This window comes from Mytilus galloprovincialis, chromosome 13, assembly GCF_965363235.1.
Source record: "Mytilus galloprovincialis chromosome 13, xbMytGall1.hap1.1, whole genome shotgun sequence".
Lineage (NCBI taxonomy): Eukaryota > Metazoa > Mollusca > Bivalvia > Mytilida > Mytilidae > Mytilus > Mytilus galloprovincialis.
Window position 1 is genome coordinate 27,214,868 of NC_134850.1, and position 22,482 is coordinate 27,237,349.

General features: G+C 31.3%; 1 protein-coding gene across 2 annotated transcripts in view; it reads left to right on the top strand.

The window, feature by feature from the left end:
- The window catches only part of LOC143057568 (kinesin-like protein unc-104), a 98,118-nt gene that overhangs the window by 61,803 nt on the left and 13,833 nt on the right, over nt 1–22,482 (top strand). Inside the window, exons 25-39 of one of the 2 annotated variants that reach the window (XM_076230884.1) lie at nt 61–204; nt 1,842–1,979; nt 2,877–2,995; nt 3,536–3,624; nt 4,793–4,889; nt 5,682–5,853; nt 6,710–6,800; nt 9,671–9,795; nt 11,384–11,479; nt 12,758–12,826; nt 14,564–14,617; nt 15,907–15,978; nt 17,246–17,509; nt 18,252–18,366; nt 20,526–20,611. In XM_076230884.1, the coding sequence (XP_076086999.1) occupies nt 61–204; nt 1,842–1,979; nt 2,877–2,995; nt 3,536–3,624; nt 4,793–4,889; nt 5,682–5,853; nt 6,710–6,800; nt 9,671–9,795; nt 11,384–11,479; nt 12,758–12,826; nt 14,564–14,617; nt 15,907–15,978; nt 17,246–17,509; nt 18,252–18,366; nt 20,526–20,611 (1,731 nt within the window). The remainder of the gene's footprint in view (nt 1–60; nt 205–1,841; nt 1,980–2,876; nt 2,996–3,535; nt 3,625–4,792; nt 4,890–5,681; nt 5,854–6,709; nt 6,801–9,670; nt 9,796–11,383; nt 11,480–12,757; nt 12,827–14,563; nt 14,618–15,906; nt 15,979–17,245; nt 17,510–18,251; nt 18,367–20,525; nt 20,612–22,482) is intronic. The other variant, XM_076230885.1, reaches the window with a different exon arrangement.

Here is a 22,482-nt window from a genome sequence, read left to right on the forward strand (position 1 = left end):
AAATAAATAAGTTATTTTGTAGACAATAAATTTTTAAAATGATATTGTGTAATTTTGTAGACAACGTTTGGGACTCATGCGAGACATTTATAATGAAGACCATTCGCCAGACTCGCCAGTACAAAAACAGGATTTCTTTACGTGTCTGATGGGATGTAATCCAAACCAAAATGTCTTTAATTTTGCTAATTTAATACCATCCAGGTCTGTGGAAATCGGTGTTGTAAAATGTCATCACTTTTGGTGTTGTAAATTTCATAGATGTCTTTTGCTTTTCCTCTATTTTTATTTGTTGATTTTTTAAACCAATTTTTAGTTTAGAAAGAAACCATTTGTTTGTTTAATATTTTTCTTTAATTTTCATTGTTTTTCGATAATATTTAGAGGGGTATGTTTTTGTTTTTTGTGTCCCTTTTTTATAGACCAAACATTTGAATCAGCCTCTGTATTGAAAAGATCTGCCTTTAAAAGTTTCAATTGGGAGTTTTGTTTATTGAAATTTTTGTTGTTAATTTCCTTCAATTCTTATGTCTTAATACATGTACAATACAATGGGAAAAGGGTTCTTGTTTTGTCTTTTTCTCTGTTTTCAGTTTTGATCTGTGATATTATTATCATATTTATTTCTGTTGCACAACCACTTTGTAAATCAATTTAACATGTATTTTGTAAAATGAATTGTCTTTTATTCAATCTCACTCTGAAATGATAAAGACTGTGTACAGCTAAAAAGAAGTCTTGAAAAAAACTTGATTTATTTTAATTGTGTAGTTCTTTTGTTAAAATCAATATGATATTTTCGGTGGAACATTGATGTTTTTATTAAGATGTGGCTTCCTTATAAATTATCTTATGAAATGCATAATGATAAACTTCTTACCATGTACTGACCATTGTTAGCTGACTTGGCTTAAAAGGGTGAGCCTTTTTCATTAGTAGACTAGTTATTATAAGGAGAACAAATTCATTATCAGGATATTGGTACATCCTTTGCTGAGCATCAACAGTTTGAATGTTGTTATGTGTGCATTCATATGCACCATTTTATGCAGATGTCTTATTTTAAATTATACTTACTATTTGGAGGCCTTCATACTCAGAAGTTCATCTACAGTGATCAGTAGCCAGTCAACTCTAATGTGAAATCTAACCCTTCTCTTGGCTTTTTTTAGTTCAATTTTGATTAACAAGAATCGATGGGTTGGTGGTTCTCTGTGTGCAATCTGGCTTCATCCACCAATTTGAACTAGTTACAATGGTATAGCTGAGGTATCTGAAGGAGGATTTAGAAACCTGCAAGCATACAAACAAACTTACTATTGGGTTGGGTAACAATTTCATTAGTCAAAATTGTTGTTTTGTGGTAGCATGTTCACCTGTAGTGCTGTATGCAATGAAATTGGTATACCTGTTCAAACTTGCTGTATCTTTGCTAGAAATTCATCATCTAAGACTGGTTGATCAATCGTCATAATAGGATTGAATTGGCTGGTATGAGACTGCAGACCTTGTGAAGTATAATGGGTAAAAATCAAACTAATTGTTCTGTGCGGTAAAGGATATGGATCCTTACATGAAATAACATTGATTATGCAATAGTCTACACAAAAGCACCAGTTGTTGTGGGGCTCGCCCAACAGTTGGAGCTGCCCAAGGTGATTTACTTGATTCTTCTGTTGTAATGCAGTTCATGGTTATTATTCTTATCTGATATGCTATCGCTTCAAATATGTTGGAAATTTAAACTGCTGGAAGTTGAACATACTTTGTTACTTTGGCTAATTTATTATACTGAGTTAATTCTTTAGACATTACATAGTAACATTGCTCTATAATTACAGGCAGAGATTGGAATTGATGAGAGAGATGTATCACAATGAAGCAGAGTTATCTCCAACATCCCCAGAACCTAACATGGATAGCATGACTGGAGGGGATCCATTCTATGACAGATTTCCATGGTTTAGACTAGTAGGAAGGTAACATAATTTGATGTTCACAATTGAAAGCATTGACCACTTTCTGTTTCGATGTCCTGTCTATGATAGTAGAGGGGCATTATATTTTCTAGTCTGTATTGCAGTCTGTCTTATATAAGGTTGAAGTTTTGGTTAAAGATAGGCCAAAGTTTTTCTTAAGCATAGTTTACAGTCACATGAAACCTACTGCACAAGTTTTTATGATGTGAACTTGTTAGTAATGATGTCAAATTAGGATTTAGACCAAGATTTTACACATTACTGAACTAAACAGTGCATATATCCTGTGGATGCACATTTTTAGGGGTTATTAAACTGTACATTTGTACAATTCTTAAGATATGTGTATCGTGTTCTATTTATTTTGATTTCAGGATAAAAGTAATAGTTTTCTTTGTTTGCAAGCATGTTGGAAGTACAATTGGGTCAAATTATTAGTTTCAGGACCAAAAATATGACATCAGTGATGTCTGGGTTAAAATAAATGTGAATTTAGAAATTATTGCAATGTTTTTATTATTCCAAAAAATGAGACAGCGTTACAATTTCATAAATTAAACTTGTATTTTGAAAAAAAAATTATATAAATAAAACTGGATTTTTCTCTATCGCAAAAATTAAAATCTCATTTTATAGTCTAAAATGACAAAATTGCAATAATAAATGCAAGCAATAATTTCAGGATTTACAGTAGTAAGCAGAGGTCAGAGAATTTGACATTAAAAACCAGTTAAAAGAAGATTTTGTGACAAGCTGAGCAGGCTTAGATACATGTAGTTAGAAATAATGATAAGTTTGTGTTATGATTAACATAGAAATGGTCACTTTTAAGAAAACATTAAAAATAATTAATATTATTGCATACCTGCTTTGCTTATACATTTTATTCTCTTCTAGGGCATTTGTATACCTGAGTAACTTGTATTATCCTGTACCATTGATACACAGAGTTAATATTGTCAGTGAAAAAGGAGAGGTCAAAGGGTCAATACGGGTAGCTGTTCAAGCCATAACAGGTAATTGTTTAAATCACATGCAATAGACCATATTCATATTACAGACTAATGATTCCTGAGTTCTACAATTATTCAACAGGTTACCTTTTATGTGAGAGGACATCCTGGTTCTCAGTCAATTACAAGCAACCAAAATAGTAAAATCAAATGCATGTTCTGTTCAATTTGGAGGAATAGTTTACTATTATCTGATGATTAAGTAATGTATAGAAAGCATTTATACAGCTAACTATCCCTAAAAATTGTACAAGTTAAAATCTTGCCAGGATGTCCAACACCTGTTATATTAATTCTTTAGTCAAAACTTGCTAATATTAAAATGGACTATTGAAATAGGAAGAGTCAAACAATCAATATGGATAGCTGTTTAGACCATTAATGGTTAAATATAAAGATATGGTATATTTCCACAAAAGACTATGTATTTATAGAGGTAATTGATTGTTCATTTAATGGTTTTAAAACCACTTTCTGAACATACATACAATTTAATGGTTGTAGATGCATTTTATTGATGTGGTACTATTACATATTTTTTAGGCAAAGAAGAGACCCCAGACTATACTCCTGGAATAAAACAGTTCGGAAATGCCAAGATTTCATTCAAAGATGATGACTATTTTAAGAAGGTATGAAAAGCTTAATCAGGGCTCATAAAAACAAAATTTATATGTTCCTTAGCTTTACCAGAGCTAATAAAACAAAATGGTGGTGAGCTAAGTTTTCTTAGGACACTTAAAGCAATGGATTTAATTTACTTAACTGTGGTGGCCTTATAAAATAATATATAGACATGAACAACTTAAGTTTTTGCTTTGTCGAACTTAATAAAACAAACAATATAGTGAACTTGAATTTAACACTATTTCACATACTGAGGATTCATTTATTTTCGTGGGTACCAATTTTCATGGATTAAGGAAATCTTACATGTTTGTGGATGTTCAATTTCGTGGTTTTGCCACAGTTTGCATATACACCTATGGAAAAATTTTAATTCGTTGAAAATTAAATTTCGTGGTTTACATATACCCACGAAATCAACGAAAATTGGTATCCAACGAATAATAGTGAATCCACAGTACTTGTGGTTAAAGTTTGACAGTGAGTACTGAAGGAAGTTTGTTTGAATACAACACATGAATTAAGAGAAACATTTGTGGTATTGTAAGGCTCAATTTTTGTCCCCTGAATTAGGAATGTTTTATTGTGACCATATTTTTAAATGGACATAAGACTATATGGTATGAGTGCCAATGAGACAACTCTCCATCTAAGTCACAATTTGTAAGAGTAAACCATTATAGATTAATGTGCAGCCTTCAACACAGAGCCTTGGATCACCCCAAACAGCAAACTATAAAGGGCCCCCAAAGTGACTAGTGTAAAACCATTCAAACCAAAAAACCAACGTTCTTATCTATATAAACAATGAGACACTTATGATCCAAGTCAACAAACGATAACCACTGAACATCAGGGACCTGACTTATTAAAGGTGCAAACAAATGCAATGGTTCATATATTTACAGCTAATTTCCTAATGCATGTAAAGCAAGACTTTGGTAAGCTTGCTTGCTTTGTTTGTATATAGTACAATTGTAATTGGGATAACGTCCAATCAAATTTAGATATAATATATACAGATTAAAACATGCCTATTTTTATTGTTTGAAGATGTCAATGTTAATTACATAGCTTGAATTAACATTTAAACAAACAGAGCAAGCAAGCCTACCAAAGTTTTACTGTACACGCGTTCAGAAATCAGCTGTAATATTAATTTGATATTTACAGAATCAATTGTATGACAAAGAACCTCAAACTGCTCCATCTACTGAAGAATTAAGATATGTAGAAGGTGAAGGACAAAGTCCAGACAATCATAATGATGGTAGGTGTAATGCTGTGGATTTATTTATTATAATTTCAAAAATTATTGCATGCATTTGTAATTTTGATTTTTGAAGAATTATAAAAAGAAAAAAATCTGCATTCAGATATATGTATCAAATATTTCTTGTGAGTTTTTGTAACTGAGAAAATCACTATTTTGCATTGTAATCATTAATAGAAGTCACAACTATTATTATATTATATATTTTCTTGAACATCAACTCTCAATGATTAAGTATAACTTTCATTGTTGTGGATATTTGATTTCTTGGTTTTGCCAAAGTTTGCTTACAAACAAATAAGAAGTTTGTCTCCATTGTTCATGCAGAAGTTTTTTATCTTATTGAATTGAACATGAGACTTCATTAGTTATTGCTAGTAATTAAAATAATTTGAAAAGATTGCAAATTAGTAATTTTCATTAGAAGTTTGACCAGGAACAAAGGTAAAACCTGTCTAATCAATTTGTCATTTTGTCCTTCCAAGAAAATACATTTTGATAATAAAAATCCTCCGAAAGATTAATACATGATGATTTATTTGCTGAAATACCAATTCAGTTGCAATTTTAATGAAATAAAAACAAACAAACAGAATTGGCAGAAGACCCACAGGACATGTGCTGTAAGAATATATTCAGTCCTGTTGATTTTTCTTAATTTTGTCATGCATTCCTAATAAAAATTTGAAAAATCAACAATTCGGTCCTGAAAATGCCAAACCCTAATTTCTGTGTCTGTAGCAAACTTTTGATTTTACAGTTTTTATGACAATATTTGTTATTTTTTAGAAATGAATTGCATGAATATGGAGAAGAAAGTGATCACTGACATATTCCCCGAGATAAATGAGAACGATCTTCCAGGACATCTTAAACTTGGTTCTCAACTGCTGTTCAGAGTTACTATACTAGAGGCTACTGGGATACCTATTGAATATGCTGACATATTTTGTCAATTCAAGTGAGTAGAATTTTAAAAAGAATGAACCTTAAAAGTTTTACATGAGCTTGATTCATAATTTCTACTTGAAATAAGTCAAAATATCTGTTCAAAAGTTTTCAATTGACTTGTTTATATGAAACTTGATACCTATTGAATATGACATATTTTATCAATTTATTCAATTAATATTTTTATAAGAATTGACCGTAAATATTTTACATGTTTAAAGTTTTCAAATAACTTGTTTATATGGAATTTTTAACAAAATATTGAACATAATGACATTCCATTAATGACTCAGTCCCTCTTTGGGAAGAACAACAACTAAAAACTAAAAAAAAAAATCATCAGGTGGGGTTCAATAGACTAATTAAATTTTCAAGTGAAAGGTCCTCATAAAGAAAGTTATTGGTTCTCTTTACACCATCAGTTTAAAGGATGGGAAATCCTGGACAATTTTGATTTAAAACATCAAAGGTTCTATCATAAATTTGATACACTGTAGGTTATAGACATCAGACCAACCAAAATCTAACCCTAACCCCTGAATCATATTATTGAAAAACAACTTGAACTTTGCTTGGAGTATACTAATAAAAGGGTTAAAAATCACAAGACAACTTCTTTATAACACATAAGTATTAGAAATTGGTCTCTACAGGTCACCATATGGGGTGAAATGTACTTACTGTGGTTGGATAGTAAGACAAAATAATAAAAACTTAATACAGATATCGTTTATAACATAATTTTAAGTAATATTGATAGATGCTAACAAGTAATTATTTGGAATGGTAAGCTTTTAATCTTATTTTGTTCATGAAGAAGATGATAATTTTTCATTGAGATTAACATTTCTATTTTCAATTTTCAGCTTCCTGCATCGTCATGACGAAGCTTTCTCAACAGAGCCTCTGAAGAATTGTGGTAAAAATAATCCACTGGGATTCTACCATGTACAGAATGTTAGTATAAGGGTATTATAAAAGTTTATGTCACTCTGTCAAACATTTAACTTGTTGTTGAAATTAAACAGATTGAATAGTGTCATCATTGCAGTTCTGTATATACTTTTATGTTACACAGTACAGGTGAACATTATTGTGGATTCATTACTATTACTTTTATACCAATTTTTAGCTCACCTGGCCTAAAGGGCCAAGTGAGCTTTCTCATCACATGGCGTTCGGCTTCGTTGTCCGGCTTCGGTAACTTTTACAAAAATCTTCTTCTCTGAAACTACTGGGCCAAATTTAAACAAACTTGGCCACAATCATCATTGGGGTGACCCGGCCAACCAAGAAAGATGGCCACTATGGCTAAAAATAAAACATAGGGGTAAAATGTAGATTTTGGCTTATAACTCTGAAACCAAATAATTTAGAGCAAATCTGACAGGGGAAAATTGTTTATCAAGTCAAAATCTACCCTGAAATTTTCAGATGAATCGGACAACTGGTTGTTGGGTAGCTGCCCCTGAATTGGTAATTTTATGGAAATTTTGCTTTTTTTTTGTTATTATCTTGACTAGTATTATAGATAGACATAAACTATAAACAGCAAAAATGTTCAGCAAAGTAAGATCTACAAATATGTCAACATGACCAAAATGGTCAGTTGACCCCTTCAGGAGTTATTGCCCTTTTTAGGCATTTTTTACCAATTTTTTGTAAATTTTTGTAAGCTTTTACAAAAATCTTCTCCTCTGAAACTACTAAGCCAAATTTAACCAAATTTAGCCATACTCATTATTAGGGTATCTAGTTTAAAAATGTGTGCGGTGAACCAGCCAACCAACCAAGATGGCCACCATGGCTAAAAATAGAACATAGGGGGAAAATGTAAATTTTGGCTTATAAATCTGAAACCAAAGCATTCAGAACAAATCTGACATGGGGTAAAAATGTTGATCAGATTTAGATCTATCTGCCCACAAATTTTCAGACAAATCTGACAACCTGTTGTTGGGTTGCTACCCTCAGTTGATGATTTTTGAAGAAATTTTGTCGTTTTTGGTTATTATCTTGAATACTATTATTGATAGAGATAACCTGTAAACAGCAATAATGTTCAGTAAAGTAAGATCTAAAAATAAGTTAACACAAACAAAATGGTCAGTTGACCCCTTAAGGAGTTTATAGTAAATTTTTAACAGTTTTCATTAATTTGTTAAATTTTTGTAAATTTTTACAAAATATTTTCCTCTGCAACTAAAGGGCCAAGTTTATTATAGATAGAGAAAATTGTAAGTAGCAAGAATTTTCAGTAAAGCAAGATCTACAAACACATCACCATCACCAAAACACAATTTTGTCATGAATCCATCCGTGTCCTTTGTTAAGTATGCACATAGACCAAGGTGAGCGACACAGGCTCTTAAGAGCCTCTAGTTTTGGGTTTCATGGGTACAGGTAAACCACAAATTCAAATGTTCAACCAATAATATATTTTCAAAAGGCTTTTTATACAGAGATTGGCAAAACCACAAAATCAAATATTCATGAATATGCAAGTTTTTAGCAATCCTGGAAAATTGATACCCACAAAATAAATGAATCAACAGTATTCATAATTCTTAAAGAAAATATTTTGATGAATAAACTTATGGATTTAGAAACAAAATATGACCACATGGTCACTAGAAAAAACAAGGATGAAAGTACCAAATTTATGAGGCAAAATTTTACCATTTGTTCAATTGTCGGGCTTAAAATCTACCTTAGAACCTTGATCAAAAGGAAAATAACATTATTTATAGCAATCTCATACCAAATTTCATGTAGGCTATTTATGAAAAATTTAAGAAGTAAATCTATTTTTAATTAAAAACCAATTGTTCAGAGAACAATTGAAGGTCTTTCCAACAATAAGGATCTATTTTGATATGAAAATTTTAAAATTCAGTCTAAAATGTCAGTTCCTATGGCTTTATGATGTATAGATATGAATTTTAAGCAAAGGTCATAATCTAGAACGTCAAATTAACCTATGACCTTGACCTCATTTTCAAGGTCACAAACTGAGGATCTCAAATCAAAAGACCCTAGGTCTCTAATATGTATGGTTAATAAGTTGTATCACTTTACACATAATTTTAGATATGATAGGGGCAAAAACTCCCATTTATTGTCTACGAACCCTTTCAACCAAAATTATTAAGTTACGACATGTCGCAACTAACAATTTAGTAAAAATAATTTGTCAGTATCTTATAAGGTTAATGAAAATGAGTGAAAATAAGCTAAATAAAAATTTAGAATATGACCTTGACCTTTGACCTTGACCTTATTTTCATTTTTTTGGACCAAGGATCTTAAATCAAAAGACCCTAGGTCTCTATCACTTATGGTTTACAAGTTAGAAATGCATATCACTTATATCATATACATAAGGGGGGATAACTCTCATATGGAGTCTCCGGATAGCTTCGGTCAAAATAAATCAAATCATCCTGAGGATATAACGAGCAATTTGGTATAATAAATTTGTCGGTTTCTTATACGGTTGCGAATATTAAGCGATCACAAGAAAAACAGTGTTCGGGGAGATAACTCTTACATTGAAAAGATTTTGGTTACGCGGTGTCAGTTACAAAAGTGTAATAACTGTTTGATATCATATACCATATGTCTAAGCGACATCTTGCGAAACAAAAAAACTGCAAAGGAAAAAAAAGTTGGCGGAAGAAAAAAAATAATAATAATAATAATAATCAGAAGAAATCCAATAGGTCTTTCCACGGAAAGGTGGAAAGACCTAATTAATTGCCCATTGACAAATGGTCTACCACAGATCTTATATTGTTGCCATAATGTTTTTTTTTGGTGTTTTGTAGTTTACAGTGACAGTAACAAAGTCGTTTGTAGATTACATAAAAAGTCAGCCACTAGTATTTGAAGTATTTGGTCATTATCAACAGCACCCTCTTCATGAACAAGCCAAAGATTTCTCATCTCAAAAGTAAGTTGTAACTGTTTACAAAAAAAGTAAGTTATAACTGTTTACAAAATTTTTAATTTTTTGAAATACTAAGGCTTTTCTACCTTAGTCATAGATTACCTTAGCTGGATTTGGCAAAAATTTTAGGAATTTTGGTCCTCACTGCTCTTCAACTTCGTACTTTATTTGGCCTTTTTAACTTTTTTAGATTCGACCGTCACTGATGAGTCTTTTGTAGACGACATGCGCATCTGGCGTATGTACAAAATCTAGTCCTGGTATCTATGATGAGTTTTTTGTAACAAATTATACAATATTTTCAATTGGCTACAAGAAGATGTGGCATGAGTGCCAATGAGACAACTCTCCATCCAAGTCACAATTTATAAAAGTAAACCATTATAGGTCAAAGTCTTCAACTCTGAACCTTGGCTCACACTGAACAGCAAGCTATAAAGGGCAATAAAAATGAATAGTGTAAAACTATTCAAACAGGTAAACCAACAGTCTTATCTATATTAAAAAAACAAGAAATAAGAAACACTTATAATGCTGAGTTCACACGTAATTCCAATTCGATTCGCATTAACTAATTCAAATTAGTTTGATTCGCATTCAAAATGTTTTATGTCCTAACGTCATTTCTAATTCGAATTACATTGCGCGTCAAATTCGCTTTACTGTCCAAACGATGTTAACTTTTAATTCGTATTCACAAAAGTGTATTTCTAATGCGAATTAGATAATTCGAATTAAAAAAGAAGAGTGTGTGAACGCGATTAGCGAATTTGATTCCCATTCGATTCACGTTCAATTCAAATTAAATGTCCGTGTGAACGAGGCATAAGACTGTAATCATGTCAGATCAGAGAAATTACAAAGGAATGTTCCCATTATGACCTAATACAAAAGATAAGTTTGAACAGATTTCTTTTTCATAAGGTTTGATTCTTAGACAGATAGTCTAGTAAGGGATTTTCCAATTTGCATTTTCCTTGAAGTTAGGTATTTTTGTTTATTTTACTTTCTAATAGAAAAGAAAGTATATGGGGTATCCATCCATGATACAATATCAGTATATGCACAGCAAAAATATTGCTTTTATTGATGTTCTTCATCATTAGAAAGTCACAGTGAGGCCTTCAACATGAGCAAAAAACCTCTCACCACACTGCAAGTTTAAGAAAGCACTTGTTTAAGTGGAAATCTTTTTAAACTGACGATCACGTCACAACTATGAATTGAAGAACAAGCCATGTAGTAATATCAATAGAAATAATCTATTTGTTGATATTTATCATTTCAAAAGCTACAATTACATGTTAAAATCTTAAACCAGGGTATTTTGGCACAATTGATTCAAATACTGCCAGAGTTACATGTAGCTAAATGTTTAGTTGCACGACTGTAAAATGATAAAAAGTATAGCCAGAAAACACATGTATTCATATTTATAAATATATGTAAGAATATCTTTTGCACATGAGAAAAGTAACAAGCAGTAGCTCAATAGTAGTAAATTTGTTGTCTAAATGCACATAGATCAGCTATAACAATAATAGACTACAGTTAAATCATTTCACATAGATGTATTTTGTGTTTATTATAGTAGCATTAGACCTCCACCTAGAAGGAATTTCCCACCCATGATTCCTGTGTCAAAGCCAGTACCGTCACCAAAGTTTGGAGTGCTTGTTCCTCCTAGGTAATTAGTAATATTTGATATGGTCCAAGTGTAAATCTAAATAGTGCAATTAATTAACTGAAGCTACAATTTGTTATGGATAAATTATTATTTTGTGAATGTTACGATAACTTATTTTATTTCATGATTCAGCTTTTCATATTTTTTTTATTTATTTGTTTTGTATAGCATACCAAAATAAACGGAAACGTTTATAAAATCCATTTATTTGTTAAATTTGGGGTTTTATAGGAATCCTCTTTACCATCCATTTGTATTATACTCTTATTTGTCCATGAATCCTGAAGTGCTAATTATAATATATTTGAAGAATTTTTTAATGCACTACTTAAAGTTAGTAGACATGATTGTAAGGTGTGCTTTGAAGGAAGATAATTTCAGACATTTTGAAGGGGAGATAACTGTAAAAAATCTGTAAAGCTGATTTAAGGGATGGTATCATTTGAGCAGCATCATATAGAAATCGCCCTTATGAAAGTATCTGTATACATGTACATGTTTATGACTTTGATTGATTTTTGGAACATTCAAATACGATATAAAGATGAATTTTGGTCCGTTTGGTAGGTTATTATATTAACTCAATTTCGAAACAGTACAAATTTTTGAATTTGTTGAAATACTAAGGCTTTTCTACCTCAGGCATAGATTACCTTAGCTGTATTTGGCAAAACTTTTAGAAATTTTGGTCCTCAATACTCTTCAACTTTGTACTTTATTTGGCCTTTTTAACTTTTTGGGATTCGAGCGTCACTGATGAGTCTTTTGTAGACGAAACGCGCGTCTGGCGTATATACTAAATTCAGTCCTGGTATCTATGATGAGTTTATTTACAGACTTTGTATACATATTTTTTTTCAACCCTTAATAAGTTAATCGATTCATCAACAATTGCAGTCATTTATTTCCATAAGGGTAATTTCTATCTGACACAGATAAGGTATTAAAGCTGCTCACATTTCCCAAGAAAATAAATAATTCTACAGTAATTTGATTGGATATGGTCTTAGTTATTTAGTAATTTAAAATTATTCTTAACATTTTAAAGTCAACCAGTATTCACTACATACTATAAGTAATATTCATATAGTTTGATATAGTGTCGGGGAGGGTCCCATTTATTAAAGCCGCTCACATTTTCCAAGGAAATAAATGAATACACAGTAATTTGATTGAGTATGGTCCTAGCTATTTTGTAATTAAAAGCCATTCTAATAATTTAAAATCAACTAGTATTCACTACTCACTTTTAAGTAATATTTAAATATGTTGAAATAGTGGTAGAGGTAAAAAGAAAAAGAAAAAACAAGACTTATTCATTGATACTACTAAAGCATCAGGGAAGAGGTAAGGTATAGAGTTTGGAATGTTGCCAGTTACTAACAAGAGGGTCTAGATCTTATTTAGGGTTATTCCTAGAACAATAATATATTGAGGGGACAGAAGGCTATTTGTCTAATTTCCATCATCAAATATTCTGTATAGCGGGTAATTTTACTGGGTGTAAAGTTTTACGATTTTCAATAAATAAGGTATACGAAATATTTTGGTGGTTATTATTTTGGCGAATTCAAAATGTTCATCAATACCTTTGCATTTACAATTTTAATTTGGCGGAATTTATTAAGGCGATTTTGTTCTATCCACAAAAATAAGCGAAAATTTACACCCCGCCAAAATAACCCGCTATACGGTACCTTTGTAACTAATTTTAAATGATTTATTCATCTTTATTTTTTAAATTGATCCTAGAAAATTAATAATTAGACATGCTTTCTATCCCCTCCATACCAATTTCTAGGAAAGCCCTTAATTTCTGTGTTACATGTGTAATCAAAAGTGTCAGTTGCTATTTGAAAGTGAAAATTTAATAGTTTTAATATAGAGAAAAAAATAATTTAATATAGATTTATTTTGCAAATACATGTATCAAGAATTTTGTCATTCCAAAGTTTGTTACTTTAAAGAATGCACCAAGGTTTTATTCTACATGTAATACACAACACATCTGTATTAATCCTGGTATTTTTGGCTTGGAAATAATATGTAGATAGATATCATAGTTAGATAATATTAAAGGTGGAAGGTAGCTAGTATGAATTATTATCGCTTAGTATCTTAAACTTTCTACTGAGAAGTACATTGTTATTTTTTGGGGGATTCGGCTAAAAAGATTACTTTTTTATGTTATTTTCTCCCAGTACAGAAACTGTTACTTGTGTACAATCTTTATCATAATATGAAACAATTTATTACTCATTTTGTATTTCATTCCTTACTTTTAATCAATTTCATGCTTTACTCAAGCCAAGTAATAATTTGCTATGATTTTCATATTTTGGAATTATAGTATTAAATATTTTCTGTAAAAATTGTTATTTTAAAATATTTTTTTTATAATATTATTACTTTGCACAATAAATCTTTGATGCATTATATTTTATATATAGAAAAATTCAAGATATTTCAAGTATTTAAAAATAATTTAACAGAAAATATAAATACTCATGTGTACTAACATTATGAAAAAGAACTCTTATAATCTCAAGTATAAAAATATATCGCACCTTTGTTGTTTTTTATTTCATAAAATACATCTGATCCTTCTTTATATTTGAAGAGATATGAAAAGCAATCCCCATAAACAATTTAACTAAAAGTAAACCAAGATTAATCAATGTGTTTGATGTAAAGCTTCATTCAATAAAAATGAGACTATAAGATTGTATTTCATCATGTTATCATTATAATTGTTCTGTTTGCTGTTTGCAGTTCACTAATTACTAACTAAACTTTATGTAAAGTTTTTATTGGGGGAGGGGAGGGGTATGGAGTTTCAAAAACTTTTTTTTTTTTTGCTACCCAGCAGCTATGTTCAAATGTCCAATGAGTGAAAATATTTATTTCAGAAGATTTTCAAACACTGAATTTTTTATACGACTGCAAAATTTTTTGTTGCTTATACATTTGTACAATTATTTAGTATATGGAATTCAGAAAATTTCCTCACGTTACTAAGGTCAGCAAACAGCTTACAATTTTGCGTTTTTAGCTTAGCTTTATCCTTTGCTTTGTTTGGTATAGGTGGTATGATTCAGGTCGCAGTGTTGAATCCCCCCTTTCTCCATCGTCACCACAGTACGTACTTTTAATACTACCATTTATGTTGTCATATTTTGCATATTGTGAAGCACAAGTTTTATTTCCATAGTTTTTCCACAATTTTTAGTTTTTTGTTTAAAAGATAATTTTTTTAAAGATATTTATCAGACTTTGAAGAAGATATTTTTAGGCCTTTCTTCTAATCTATAGATTTATCATAAAACTAATGGTACAAGAATTTGTATATAAAAATGCAAACTTCCTTTAGGTTTGTATGCAGAATTTGTGAAAACCATGGAATCAAGTGTTCTTGGGTAAAGAAAATATAAGAATCCCCAGTATTTGAACTTAGTAGACATTTGATAGGAAGAAAAGGAGATGTGCTGATCAGAGGCGCAAACGAAAAAGGCATTTCGTTGTCAGATTACTGTCTAGATCAGTGCTTGAAATTTGCATGAAACTTGTAATTTTTGCATGCCTTCAAATCTGAATTGCCTCACTTTTCTAACTTTGTGTGGGTGCACTAATTCTCTAACACGTAGTTGCATGTGTCTTCCTCACTTCACTTATTGCAAGGGCAAAACTATTTATAGACAGACTACTGTAAAAAATGTAAAAAAATATTTGTACAACTAAAAGAACTAGGCAATTGTTTGCTCTCTTTGTACATATAACACATATTTTGTAATATTTTTGTTATAAGAAGACGAAATTATTCCAAGTGTATTAGAAGAACAGAGGAAGTCAAGATGTCTGTTTAGATTCATTGATAATTGTTTTGTTTTTGTCCAGGGGCAAATATTTCATGTAAAAATAAGAAAATGTGATATGATTGCCAATGAAACACTGTCTGTAAGAGACCAAATGACACAAAAGTTAATAACTATAGGTCACAGTATGGCCTTCATAAATGAGAAAAGTCCAACTCAAGTTTTAAAAGTTATATATGTATCTTTTTGAAATAAATTAATGAGTCAGATTAAAGTTGATGATATATAATTGATTGAAATATTACTTGAAGACCTGTACCATAATTGACAAAAAAATCAAAGTACTCAAGAGTTTAAAAAGGTCCAAGGATTAAAAATAATAGAAAAGTCTTCTTTAATACATGTATAAACATTAATTTTCTTTCTTATTTACATTGGTATTTATGACATAGCTTTTCCTGTTTAATTTGATTTGATTTTTTATTCATCATTTTTATTTGCATATCATTTCATTCAAACACAATTGACCAAAGATTGGCAAATGTGTTAAGAAATATTTTTGTCAAACATTTTTGTAAAAGAAATTTAATTTTGTATTTGTCATTTCTTTTTCAGTGCCAGCCATATTCACTCCAGATTTGATTTACTTGTATGGTTTGAGATCTGTGAATTAGCTCCAAATGGAGAGTAAGTATTAGGGAGGAATGTAGTAACAATATGTCTCAGTAATGGTCACATACTATTAAGAAAAATAACAAAAAATAATGAACTCTATGGAAAATTTCAAACGAAAAGTCTGCAATCAAATGGCAAAACCAAAAGCTCAAACACATCAAACAAATGGATAACAACTGTTGTATTTCTGACTTGGTACAGGCATTTTCTTTTGTAAAAAATGGTTGATTAAACCTGGTTTTATACCTAGCTAAACCTTTCACTTGTATGTCAGGCCCATTAAATTCCATGATATAGACAACAATGTGTGACCAAAAACCACTTTTGTTTATGTAATCTATTTTTAACTCCCACATTTATACTGTTAACCCTTTAACCCCCAATCCCGCCTGTAGGCGTGATGGCGACAACCATTATTTGATGGCCCGTATGACCCTCCATACTTTTTTTGAACTGCCCTAACTGAACTGTCATGATAGCAGGGACTTCAACCAAGCAGTTCATGGTCCATCAACTCTTCTCAGATGTCTGTTCATGAAAATTTGGCACTCTGAAAGCCGTTTAAGAGTTCAAAATTGGAAAAACATGAAAAGTAGCCAAAATCAGGTGGGGGTGGGCATCTTTTGATGGCCACTACGTAACTGGAAGTGACTGTTGGTAAAAACTATTATCATATATGCATGCATAGGTGGTATAGGAACACAACGAGGTATAATATGGCCAATAGGAATCTAGTCTGTAAAATCTAGGTCACCGTTTTGTCAAAAATCCATAAAAACGGACATTTAGGCAGACCTGACTTGACAATAATAATTCCCAAGCAAGACACTGAAGTCCAATATACTCCCAGCTAGCATGAATGGACTACTGAAACTATAGGGTAATACTTGAATGACAAAAAAACACAGTCTTGTCGTTGTTCACCTCTCAAGGTCGTTTTGAAATCGGAAAATAGACGGAAAATTACCATTTTTCACTGGGGGTGGGTTCAAACCCACGAGAAAATATTCAACCTCCCAACTCCAGATTTCTTGAAGGATACTCCATAAAGATTTCTTGTATAAGTAGCTGGTTAAGACAAGGGGCTCACCAATATTTCTCCTAAATTCTAAAAAATATATTTTTGATACTTAAAATCGATTTTTTTAAAAGATCAGAAAAATGTGAAACGTAATCTAGCGATCAGGTCTGGCCCTAGAAATTGTGAAATTTAAACTCCTTGAAAAAAAACATTACTTAACAGTACTTTATAATGTTACTAAAATCTTGACTTTTACAGATATGTGCCAGTAGTTGTTGACCACAGTGAGGAGTTCCCCTGTACAGGAACATACCTGCTACATCAAGGTATTCAACGTCGTCTAGCAATAACTATTATGCAGGAACAGAGCCCAGAGACGGACCTTCTATGGAAAGATGTTAAGGAGTTGGTAGTTGGACGTATCAGGACCACCCCGGAATATACAGACTTTGATCTTGAAACAAATGTCCTGTCCTTAAGTTTGTTTCCTGCATCTTATATACAGTACCCAGGAGATGATAGGTATGGACATTTGTCATGCGCAATAATGATATCTTCTTAGCATTTTTGTACTATTAGACTTGCCTATAGTATTTGTATATACTGATTATCATGTTGTCTGTTTGTGAGCTGTGAGTCATATGATGAAGCTTTTTGTCGAGTGAGCGAGATCAAAAAGCCTTCATATTGTGTCAAGCTAACCTGATAACCTGATAATCAATTTATCAAAGTATATTTGCGTCTTTTGGAAGTGTTTTCTTTGTAACAACAGCAAACCAGAAGATAACTTGAAAAGTTAGGTTCATACAATATGATGTCCCTGATAAGTCTGGGTCAAAGTTATTAAGGCCTGGTTACATATTTGATGTCACAAAGCTGTGATATGCAATTTTGTTAAGAGCTGAGCAGATTGATATAGACAGTTGGACGACAGATAATCTTGTGTTATCATGCAACAATGTTGGTTAGATTTTTAAAAGCAAAAACTAGAATTGATATGGCGTGCTTCTCTGAGAATCTTATGGCAGTTAGGAAAAAGAGAAAAACACAGAGTGAGAATTACCCCCCACAGAGTTTTAGAGCTTTTAATCAACCAACAACTTGATTCACCTGTGACTAAGACTTGAATTTAAATTTTACTTTATTAGGAACAAATATTTTCTTAAGCAAACTTTATACAAACTAACCCTGTTGCTTTTTCTTTGCAGATGTCCAGATAAAAAATTAATACATGTACCTCATATATGACTGATTTCTATTTCAGAATTTATTTCCGATTTGAAGCTGCGTGGGACAGTTCCCTACATAATTCTAGTTTACTGAACAAGATCACCTCTACAGCAGAGAGAGTATACATGACACTGTCAGCTTATATTGAGGTAAGTAATCGAAAGATACGATTGTTTACTCTGTACTGTGGATTCAGTATTATTTGTGGATTTCGCGGGTACAGTTGAAGCACAAAATTAAATGTTCAACACATGAAAACTTTTCTATAGGCTTGGATGCAGACTTCTACAAAACAACGAAATTAAATATCCACAAACAGGTAGGTATTCCTTAATCCACGAACAATGGTACCCACGAAAATAATGAATCCACAGTATATTTGAGTGGATACTTTATCTCTAGTTGAGCCGTCAGCTGACTTGCTGCTAGGATTTTCAATATTTGTTTGGTTTCTTTGATGATCTTTTGATATAAGAGAAAACCTAAGTTTTGCATATTTAGATGTAAGAAGATGTTGTATGAATCGGAGACAACTCTCTATCCAAGTCACAATTTGTAAAAGTAAACCATTATAGGTGAAAGTACAGCCTTTAACACGGAGCCTTGGCTCACACCGAACAGCTATAAAGGGCCCTAAAATGACTAGTGTATAACCATTCTAACAGGAAAACCAAAGGACTAATCTATATATAAAAAAAGAGAAACACTTATGAACCACATCAACCAACGACAAACAATGAACATTAGGTTTCTGACTTAGGACAGGTGCAAACAAATGCAGTGGGCTTAAACCTTTTAATATGCCCCAAACTTCACCCAACCTGAAACAATGGTGTAACATCATAACATAGATTTTGTATATTTGCAAAGATTTAAATTTCTATTATTTTCAAATTGAACAAATTAGTTGGTTTACAGTATTAGTTTAATGGTGTTTATCACCACTTTGAACAACCTGATCTATATCATGGCACCCAGTTTGTATTAGGGAGCTACCATTTGATATTTATGGGAGGCTAGGATGAAATTTGAAAAAAATAGGCAGGACAGGAGTTTTGAGTAAAAAAAAGGGCAGGATGAGACACTTGCAAAAAAAAAAGTCAGGATGACAATTTAGGTAAAAAAAAAGGCAGGACCAATAAGAGTGAAAAATAGAAAGGCAGAACAGAGATTGCAACTAAAAAAAATCCAGGACAACATTTTTCATCCTAGCCCCCCTCCCCCTAAAAATCAAATGGTAGCTCCCTAATGTGGAGGAAGCTGTAGTACTCAGCAATATTCACAACCTTTGCTAGGAAAACTTGCAATATTTGTCAGTTAGAATCAGGAGTCTAGCACATATTGCTATGAGAGGGGTTTGAATTCAAAACCTCAGAGTAAATGGTAACTGTAGCTCAACTACTTGAATCACTTAGTCACCAAGGACCTTCAAAGACATAATTTGAAATTGATATAATTTTATTGTAAAAAGACTGGTCAGTCAATTTATTTTGAGAATAAAACATCTTATGTTTCATTGTACGTTGTTTAACCAAACAAAGTATTTATGTGCTAAAATGCTCCATCTATTTTGAACATATGTGTAAATAATTGAGCACATTCAATACACCTTATCGCTATTTGTCAGCCATTACTGGATATCACACAGGTTCCCGTAAAATTTTGACGTCATAATACAAAATGTCTGACGCCACAATGGAAAAGTGATTGTTGTATGCGTCAAAAGTTCAAGCGGCCGGGTCAGCCGGGATTAGCGATAAGGTGTATTATGTACACTTCAACATTAGCCTTTACTTTCTAAATACAATAGAACAAACACAAGTTGGGATACTGAATGGTGCAGTGACCACCTTAAATTTTATTTTCTAATACAATATCTTATCTGGTTAAGTCTATTAAACTAAAATAATAAAGTCCATCAAAAACACAAGATGACAGAATCTTTGACAATATGTTCTGCAACAAAATAATCTACAAAATAAATACAACACATTTAAATACTGTTCTATATAAAACTTGAATACAAATATTTTGTATACAAAAAAATAAATGAACTTCTACCTATATATATATATAAGACGTGCGATTATGTGGTCACTACCCAGTCCTCGATAACTAAAAACCTGTGCAATTTACTTTTATACTGCCCACCAAACCGGTTAACAGTTATGCAACTTATACAAAATCCCCTTTATAAAATTAATGCGTAATCTTTCAAATACCTTCCACATACCGCACATAAATTCATTGTAAGTGTAATTCAAATTGTAGGGATAAAACATTTTGATGTGTTATCTTATATTTTCAGGTAGAGAATTGTGACCAGCCTACTTGTATAACAAAAGATCTATCCATGATCATCTATTCCAGAGATACTAAAATAGCTACTTCCAGGTTAGTGTGGAAACTTAGATTTTTAAGGGGAGAACTTTCAGTGTGAATCAAAACTTTATGAAACACTTTGGTCCTTGACCACTAAAATGACATTGACCTTTGTCATTTGGTATTCCTCAGCACTTTTTGTACTGATATAAAAGTTGAAATATAAAAAAAAAATCATTTTTTCAAACGAAGACTTTTTTTCAACTGTGAGATTATTACATATTAAAGGATGTTTATTAAGCATGAGACCAACTGTTTTTTTTAATTATATATAAAACAAATAAAGATCTTTTAAAGAATTTTAACAATCTGCATGTCAAAAAGAAAGAAATAAACACACAAATTTTTTTTTTATGAATGAAAAACTTTCAAGTATTCCATTGAAACTATGATGAAAAATTGAAATTGAAAGAGACATTTTTTGTATCCCTCAAACATATTTATGTTGTAAATTGATGCATTTTGTGTTTGTAAATGATGAAAATGTGTGTATATGTTATGTAATTATGTACTAGTGAGTGAAACCTGTCATGTGACACTTCCCATGATTCAGTGTGCCTGTAGAAGGAATGCATTTCACATCCATTTTGGGCATGAATTGCAATTACTTATTTTGCCGAAGTCGATTATTTTATTTTCAACCTTCCTTGCTTATTATGTGTTTGCTTTAAATGTTATGTTATATTTTCTTTTTTTGATATAATTAAAATGTTTGTTATTGCATTTTAGATATCTATTTTTGGGCTTTTCTCTTTTTTACAATCCTTTGCTTGATTAAAAAAACAAAATAGCTTTTTAACTCTTAATGCTACTTCTTTTAGCCTTTTCTTTGTTATTTTATTCCTAATGCATGATCAGACTGTTCCTAAGGTTTTCATTGTAAATAACAAAATCCACTTTTTAATTTGTTTGATTTTTTAGGCTTTTAGTAATGGTTTTGGTAAAGCCATTTGCATTTTTAATGTAAGCCAAAACTTAAAACAGAATTGATTTGTGTAATGCAATATGCTCTCATAAATTTTTATGAAATATTGATTATAAAAGTTGCTTAGATTTTATTTTATTTAAGATTTTAGTTTCTTGTTCAATTTAGTTACATAGGGTGACAAAATATCTCCCAAGAGGCAAAAAATAGAAAGTGATTGAAATATCTAGAAGTAATTGTAAACGTATTTCATTGTTTATCTCCATAAATCAGCCATGACTATTTTAGTACCATTTTAGTGCACTTGCAGGTAGACATCTGGGTGCCTGAAACTACCTGACCTACTTCAATGTTACTTGGTATGCAGATGCATTGTTCACCTGTTATCAAATGGCATCTTTGTTTCTAAGGTCATTCATTTTGATTAAGTGTTACAATGAAGTTGAGAGTTTAAGGTGGTACCTAACACTACAGGGAAATAACTCTGTAAAGTCAGCTAAACGTTTTAATTACATTGTGTTGTAAAGGGAATGTTAAGCTTCTCAATGATCAAAATTGGTGTTTGTCAAACTGCTATATAACCAGTGTAATTTTTCTGACAAAACGGTTGGTTCAAAAATTTTAAAATTTTTATATTTTTGTTAGAGTGTCAAAGTAAATACATTGTCCAAATTTTATGAAAATTAAACGAGCCAAATTAATTTTAGTGAAAGTGTTGGGTACCACCTTAATACAAAAATAAACAGACACAAATACTTTGGCTTCAAGGGATTATTTATGTGATTTTTTATATTTGTTGGTAGCTTTAGTGCTTTTTTCAAAGCTATGATTTAATATGGATATGTTCAACATTTATAAGTTTATAATAAGCATTCTTATAGAGCTGGAAGGTGCCGCTACATAATCTACAGGTCCTGAAAACAGTCAGACGGCAGCAATCACTCACTGGTCATGTGAT